The sequence below is a fragment of the Danio rerio genome, chromosome 9, assembly GCF_049306965.1.
Source record: "Danio rerio strain Tuebingen ecotype United States chromosome 9, GRCz12tu, whole genome shotgun sequence".
In the NCBI taxonomy this organism is placed as follows: Eukaryota; Metazoa; Chordata; class Actinopteri; order Cypriniformes; family Danionidae; genus Danio; species Danio rerio.
The window spans coordinates 11,646,271-11,654,384 of NC_133184.1; the positions used below are offsets into that span (position 1 = coordinate 11,646,271).

The 8,114-nt window shown below is 37.9% G+C and overlaps 1 protein-coding gene across 1 annotated transcript; it reads left to right on the top strand.

Moving 5' to 3' along the window:
* The first annotated feature begins 5,044 nt into the window (after positions 1-5,044).
* Positions 5,045-7,642, top strand: cdk5r2b (cyclin dependent kinase 5, regulatory subunit 2b (p39)). Its single transcript, NM_001003508.1, is given in 1 exon segment — positions 5,045-7,642. A coding segment is annotated over 1 exon segment (909 nt). The 5' UTR covers positions 5,045-5,264; the 3' UTR covers positions 6,174-7,642.
* Positions 7,643-8,114: the final 472 nt, after the last annotated feature.

Here is an 8,114-nt window from a genome sequence, read left to right on the forward strand (position 1 = left end):
TAAAACAAAAAAAAATGTTATAATTTATTATGTTATAAATGTGATAAGTAGCCCAATCTGTCTGTCAGCAAATGCAGATTTAAACAACTGCGCAGCCATTTGTACGCAGCTTCGCTGACCGCCACGCGTTCACGAGAGAGAGCATGCGCGCGCGATCGGTAAAAACCTGCTGAATCAAATCTTTTTAAAAACCTGAATCAATATTGGAGTTACCTTTGCACGCTGGAGAAAGGATGACACCATGTCTGAAGGATTTCTTTTAGACAGGTAATGTTCTGATTTAAAACTTTTTTAGCTTCACCCAAAGCTGATGTAACGTTAGATGTTGTTGTTACAAATGGGTTATATCTTCACAGAAGTGTTGTTCAGCCACTTAAATCTTACAGTGAAAGACTGATACGACTATTTTCAGTTTCATACGGGACCTTTTACAGCATCAGTGATGTAGATTTTAACTAGTTTAACAACAAAACAAGTAAATAGCGCTATTCCGCCTAGTCTCTCCCTATATTGTTTACCATGCAACTCTAAATATTTGTTCTGAAATAGCATGTCAGTTTAGCTTGCACGCCCCCAGACAAGCACTAGTCGCTTTTAACACATGAGAGAGGGTTCTTTTGCGGTGCTCCTGTTTCAGGAGGCATGGCTCTAAACGGCAGGGGAGGTGATTCAGAGATTAATGCTAAACTGTTAGCATTGTAGAAGATCACCTACTGCACCTTTAATGAGTTATGGGTGTGTTTTGAGAATAAACCAATCAAAATATCATCTCCCATTCCCTTTAAGAGTCAGTTGCATTGTGCTGTGGCGCATTTGCAATTTACGTGGCGGACTTTGTAAGTGGAAAAAACTTGACTAAAGAGAAAACAGTTAAACAGAGCATCTGCAGCTTGAGAATGAGAGATGAGCCTCCTCATTCTTTACTTTCAATCTCTTTCATGGTTAAGGAATTAAGCCTACATAATTAATTTAATTTGTTAAGCGCAAAGCTTTGTTACAAACCTATTTCTAAATTCAGTTCTAATTCCTAGCAAACGAATAAATGAACAATAATAACAAAGTGTGGTCAAAAAACATATATATCCAAATACACATGCTGTGCCCCATATAGTTTAAAACCTGAAAGGTGGGCAAATCTAAGGTTGTTTTTAATAAAGCAAATATAAATATGCATATAATAAATAATACTGCTAATAATAAAAATAACATTATACAGAAGCAAATTGTCATGAAAAAGCCCCCCGAGAAGAAGAAGGCTTGAAGGCAGTGGTTTTTATATTTATGTAAAGAATAATCATTTTTTTTATATTTTATTCCTTTGATTCTTTTTTTATTTGTATATATTTGCGTATTGCTGTACATCCTGTGTGTATTAAGCAATGTTTAAGCGAGGCACACAACTAACGCGATCTGCGCTGGACTTTAGACCTCCTCTCAGATGGTTCATTGTGCAGTCTATTTTAGATCGTCAAAATAGCAATGCGCTAACAATGCATCTTAACATGCCTCCTTTTTTAGACCTGAACGCCTATGGGTGCACAAATAAGCTCAAATGGATTTGCTATTTAAACAACGTGGTGCAAAACGTCAAACCGACTCATGCGCCGAGCTGAAACTAGCAAACAACAATTACGTCCTGCCGCATTGCACCGGGTGTATGATAGGGCCCTGTGTGTCTAATGGTCAGCCATACACACTGTAAACAATTTTTGTAAATGACACGGTATTTAACTGTAATGTGAACTGTATTTTGCTGTAGGACAGTTATGCAGTATGTACCTGTATTTTAAAGTTGCATTGTGTAGGGATAGTTTACAGATTGACCCAAAGAATGACCAGTCTGGTAGATGAAGAAAAGCCGGAGTCAGAGACTTAAATAAATAAATCAAGTTTACTGAAGATAGTTTGCAGTTAAATCCACAGAAGCCAGCTTCAACACTCGCAATGAGTTCCTAGGCCGCTCTGCTTACAATCACCTATAACAATTATACTCTCACATAACATCATTAACTGCGTCATACATAGGTGTTCTAACCTGATTGGTTAAAACACAGATAGACTAGGAACATTTCCATGTGGGGTTTGATTGTATATTCTGAACATTATCTTAAGCATAAACGTCAGACATCCCTTAGACTGATTAGAGCTGACTCCAGACCTGTAAAACGGATCAACAATCAAATAGAACACACACATAAAGTATAATCCGTTTCTTATCCAAGGCTGAGTGTGCTCTCAGCCGTCTTTATCAAAACTGGTTAAAAACCGGTAGAATCTACATTCAGGCAGTTTGATCCATACTACACCAAGTCTATCTTGAAAAAAAAGTAGAATCCCTTTAAAAGAATTAACCGTAAAAATAGCAAAATCACTTTAGACATTTTAGACAGTATTAACTCGTCAAAAAAACAATAGAAACAGTTGATTCCAGTCCTCAGCCCTCAGTTCCACTCAAGGTCTCCTTGGCCTCTGACCTAGTTTGGTGGCTTCTGAAAATAGTTATAAAGAGACAGGCAAATGCCCTGAACATTCTTATTTTAAGCAATGTGTTAACCTATTCATTAATTAAAATCAATTCACAGTTAAATACTGAGAAACAGGATGATGAAAAGGATAAACGTTGGTCCATGATGAGATGGACTGGAAAGCAGAAATCCGAATCCTTTAATTGTGAAAATTACTGTATATTGTTGAGTAAAGATATACAAGACTGTAAATTCATATACAGCGAGATAGTGCTGTAAATGTAAATGAATTATATTTGGTGTTATTGATTTACAATGTTACTGTAGATTCTTCAGAACATTGTTAACAAAGCAATATTAATGATTTTTATAAATGTAAATACGGTAACAATGTAAGTGCATATTCAGTGAGATGAATGGTGCTGTAAATAAATACAGTATTTTTACTGTAGTTGATTTACGGTAAGTTACTGGCAAACTGCTAGCAAGTAACTGTGGATTCTGCAGGAATTTTCAGCAGCTGTGTGACATAACAAACATGCTTTTGCATAATCACTGGTTTACCCAGAGATGGGTTATGGCTGGAAGGGCATCCGCTGCGTAAAAACTTGCTGGATAAGTTGGCGGTTCATTCTGCTGTGGCGACCCCGGATTAATAAAGGGACTAAGCCGACAAGAAAATGAATGAATAAATGATAATCACTAGTGACAGGTAATGCTTGAAATAGAAACATCATTCTTGTTGTCCTACACTCTCAGAAATAAAGGTATGCGAGCTGTCACTGGCGTGGTACCTTTTCAAAAGGTACACATTTGTACTTAAAGTGTCCATATTGGTACCTCAAAAGTATATATAAGTACCTAAAATATTTAAGAGAAACTTTTACACTTTTTAGGTACCAATATTTACCACTGATGTATTAATATGGACCTTTTAGGTGCAAATTTGTATCTTTGAAAAGGTACCACTCGAGTGACAGCTTGCGTGCCTTTATTTCTGAGAGTGTAAGATGCACTAATTGCATCGGGTTTCTACTTTATTTCTTGTGCTGGAATGTGAAAACGTCACGAGTTGTCAGTCACTGCAATGGCCCACTGCCAGTTTGAGTTTGAGACCCCTGCTCTACACACCTGCCTTTTTATATAAATAAATTAGTAGATGAAGCATGTTAAAGTTAGGCTAACTATAGAGCAAAGGTTAATATTGACTGCTTTAATCCCGATTTAGGAGAGATAGAGCAGCTTGATCCTGGAATTAATTTGGGTCCTTTCCTAATCTCATGGAAACTACTCATGTAACGTGCATTTCTGCCAGGACAAAGTAGGAAATTAGCTCTCAGTAAGTTGTTTTCAAACTTCAAAAACATTTGCAGTGAGTTAGAGTGGTCATATATTATCAAATAATTTTATGGACAATTCTGTTGACCCGAAATACAACCCTGTATCTGTCTGTCAAAATATATCTGTCAAATGAATATATTGTAGAGTGTACACAGAGTATATTGTGTCATATTATTAGTATTATTATTATTATTATTATTATTATTATTATTATTATTATTATTATTATTAATTGATTTAAGTTTGATTTTTCTTTCTAAAATGTTTTTAAAACTAATATTTTGTTACCCTGATGCATCAATTTTAAACACATTTAGGTCATTTGTCAAAAAAGCGTATATATTTACATTCTTTCCACATTTACTGACAGATTTCTTTAACGGTCCTAATAAAAACTGCTAAAATAATGAATTATTAGAGGTTTTGAACCTTTAAATTACAGTTTACATAATGGCACTGTTTATTTGTATTTATTATACACTTGAATATCTTTCATTACGTCTACGATTACAACATTTATACATTGAACAATGCATTTGATAGGGTCATTTTTTTTTTTTTTGCATTGTTACTTTAAAATGTTCATACTCATTTCTCAGTATACAAAGCATACTACAAATGCAATTAAAATGCATATAGTTCTGAAATTTTGCCAACAAGACGAAAGTCAAATTAAGGGATTATTCACCACTATTCTAGGGAGAATCCCTTTACCATTTTATTTATTTAGTTAGTTAATGATTTGCTGTAATGGCATGTCCTTAAAGTCCCCATAGTAACTATTAATCATAGACAGTGTAACAAATCTGTGAAAAGAAATGATGTTGAAATTTTAACGTCAATTTTACCAAACTTTATTCAAAACAAAGGCAAAATAATGAGTAAAAAAATAAAATGAATAAGTCAATTTAAGGACACATATAAGTTCTCGATATTTGCCTTTGTTTTATTCTTTGGTGTTATACATACTATTTCAGTACTAAGTAGGTTAAATGCAGTATAGTTGAGCAGAGATTTGCGCCCAGTCTGGGAATAGCAAGACTATACTTGGTTTATGCCGTCTAAAAATGCTACCTAGAAGTGATAATGTGGACACGGGCCTTTGCTTCTATTGGTGCTTCAGACTGTCATTCGTCTTCAGTAGCCCTGAGGTTGGCTAATTACCCAGACACGATGGGATAATCCCTGTTAACAGAAGCTGATGTCAGATTGGTTTGGCTCACCACAAATCCGTTCTAGTTGAGGCAAGCAATGCAGGACTGTCTTGCGGTCTCTACAGCAGAACAAGCGGAGGGGCTGTCTGACTGCACTGGAATTCACTTTCTGATGGACAGTCAGTCCACCAGCTTGTTTTACTAACCAAATGGAGCAACACTTGTGATCTGATAAACGCTCGAGCTCGACGTTTCGGCGCGCGCGCGGGGCCGTATCGTAACGTTTTGTCGCGCGCTCTGCGTTATGGGGACCGTGCTTTCTATATCCCCGATAGCAACTAAAGGCTCCATTCTGGAAGAAGGAGACGACGAAGCCGATGGGAGAATAGAGAAAAGCCTTAAAAAGCAATCGGTGATCGTGTCCACGCTCACATTTAAGCGGTTAGTGACTGCGTCAAGTAAGAAAAAAAGTGCCAAGAAAGTAAACCCGAATCCTCTCCCGACGAGCAGCGAAAGTCAAGTCGAGCATCTGAACCAGGAGAACTCCAGGAAATCCCAACAGCCGACCAGCACTGAGCGGAAAACGAAAAATGGACCTCTCGCGGTGCCAATTCCCACGGTTCCTCCCCAGCAGGAGCAGGAACAGTGTACTCCGGCGGCGAAGCAACTGGTGTCGGTTCAGAAGCAGCCCAGCAGCCGGTCTCTCATCTCTCCCAGGCGCGTGGTCGTCCAGGCCTCCACTGGGGAACTGCTCCGGTGCTTGGGCGAATTTCTATGCAAACGCTGCTGCAAAATGAAGGAACTCACCCCGAATGAGGTCATCCTCTGGTTCCGAAATGTGGACAGGACTTTGCTTCTGCAGGGCTGGCAGGACCAAGGGTTCATTACGCCTGCCAACCTCGTGTTCGTCTATCTGCTCGTTAGGGAAACTGTGACCGATGATGTTGACAGTCCACGTGAACTCCACGGGACCTTTCTGACATGTCTGTATTTGGCGTATTCCTATATAGGCAACGAGATATCGTACCCTCTCAAGCCCTTCATGGTCGACACCAATAAGGACGTGTTTTGGGATCGTTCGCTTGATGTCATCGATAAACTGAGTGGCAAAATGCTGCAGATTAACATGGATCCGCACTTTTTCACAGAGGTTTTTCAAGACTTAAAAAACGAAGGAGATTATAAGAAGGATGCAAGCGAACTGGACCGCTGAGTGAGATCAAAGTCTGAGCGGAGATCAATTATTATTGATGTAATCTCTGCTTGTGTTGCACAATGAGCTGATTTATTAATGCTATTTAAGACAATATTTATTTTGTTGGCTTTGTTTTCAAGAGTATTAGTAGGCTACCTAAAAGCCGACATGGCTAGATGCAGCTAAATGCATGACATATTTGTACCTGTCATTCACTGTCATTCATAAAATGGGAAGGCACATTAACGTTTATTCTTATATAAATGGCAATGCTCTGTACTCGTTTCTCGGTTATCTGGGTCACTATATCCTCCTGAGACCCCCACAAACTTGTTTTTTTTTAGGCATATATAGTGTAGATAGGGTGGCCAGGTTTTTCAGATATTCCACAGTCATCAAAGTATAGGTAATAATCACTATATGCAATGTTTACAAAAAAAACCCAACAAATCTATTATATTAATGAATATATATTTTAGCGTTTCCCTGTGATGGAATGCGGCTTAAAGGGCATCCGCTGCGTAAAACATGCTGGATAAGTTGGCGGTTCATTCCGCTGTGGCGACCTCAGATTAATAAAGGGACTAAGCCGAAAAGATAACGAATGAATGAATTAATATATTAATTTAGTAAAACATTGCTAAACAAATGAGCAATGAACACTAATTGCCTTTTTTGAGGTAAATGTGACATGGTGGTGACGTTGTTTACAGTCTTTGTTATTGACGTCATTTCGCGGTTAAACACTGATTGAGGGATTATGTAAGACCTCATGCATTTCAGTTTTTATGCACTTAGAAAGTAGCCTATGATTCTTTAAAAAGTCTCGGAAGTTAATTTAGGTGTTTCCACAAAACACTACACATTAATCCACAAAGGAACTTTGATTTAAAGTAATGTTTGCTTTTGAACGTTATTGACTACGTTTACTGGGTTATGACAGGAGATACTTGAAACTCTGAAATTCAGAGATTTTAGAAAACATAAAAGCACTAAAGGTAAGCACTAAAGATTTACCTGAAATGAAACTGTCCAGAAAAGGGATGTCTGGCCAACCCAGCACTATAGATCAAATTTACCTTTGTAGTTCTAAAGTACAAATGATTTAATTATATTGGCAGCGTTATTACATATATGAAGTCTGTTTGAAACGTACGAAGCCTTAAAGGTCGTTAAAAACGGGGTTTTAGGAGGATAGAGCTACATTTGAAGAGCTGTGAATGGAACTATCCAAGGTGCTGACCCGTTTGTGCTCATGCTGCTGAATTGACAGGCCAATGCCTCCAGCCATTCTGAATGTAAAACTTGAATGCGTTTTCTCTTCATTGAGATGTTCTACTTGTGCCAATCCGTGACGGTTTTTGATTTAAATTGGTTTGAGAAGACTGAATAGATTGTGATTGGAGTTTACTTTCTATTCTGACATGATTTTTGTCAGTGCTTTTGTTTGAATTAAATAAAACCCAGTCTGACTGGTTTTGTTGATGGATAGCCCATGCATGAGTTTATTAAATGATAGAATATATAACAAACGTTTAAACTTTTGTAAAAAAAAAAAAATGCTTTCAGATGATAGTTTTGGGGGGGGATGTTATTATTTATCCACTATTAATTTACCATTAGACACATCCTGTTTACTTCTCTGCAAGTCTGTCTTTATTTTCTGTGGAGTTTTTCATCATCAGCCAAACCCGTTCTTGAAAGCAAGAATGAGCAAGCCTGGCGGAATTGTGAATAAAAGCACTCGGCATGAATGATCTTGGTGTTCATTGGCCGGGATTTGCTGCAGTCTGAGAGAGGGGTTCCTCTGGGTCAGCGGAGTACACGTGAACCGGGGCTTCATCTCGCCGGTTTGTCGCTATAGTAACAGCGGGATCGCTCGTTCAGAGCACTGCGAAAACTCATGCGCTTTGTCTTCAAGCAGCGAGCGACCAATTCTATAAATACGTCAATAAGGCT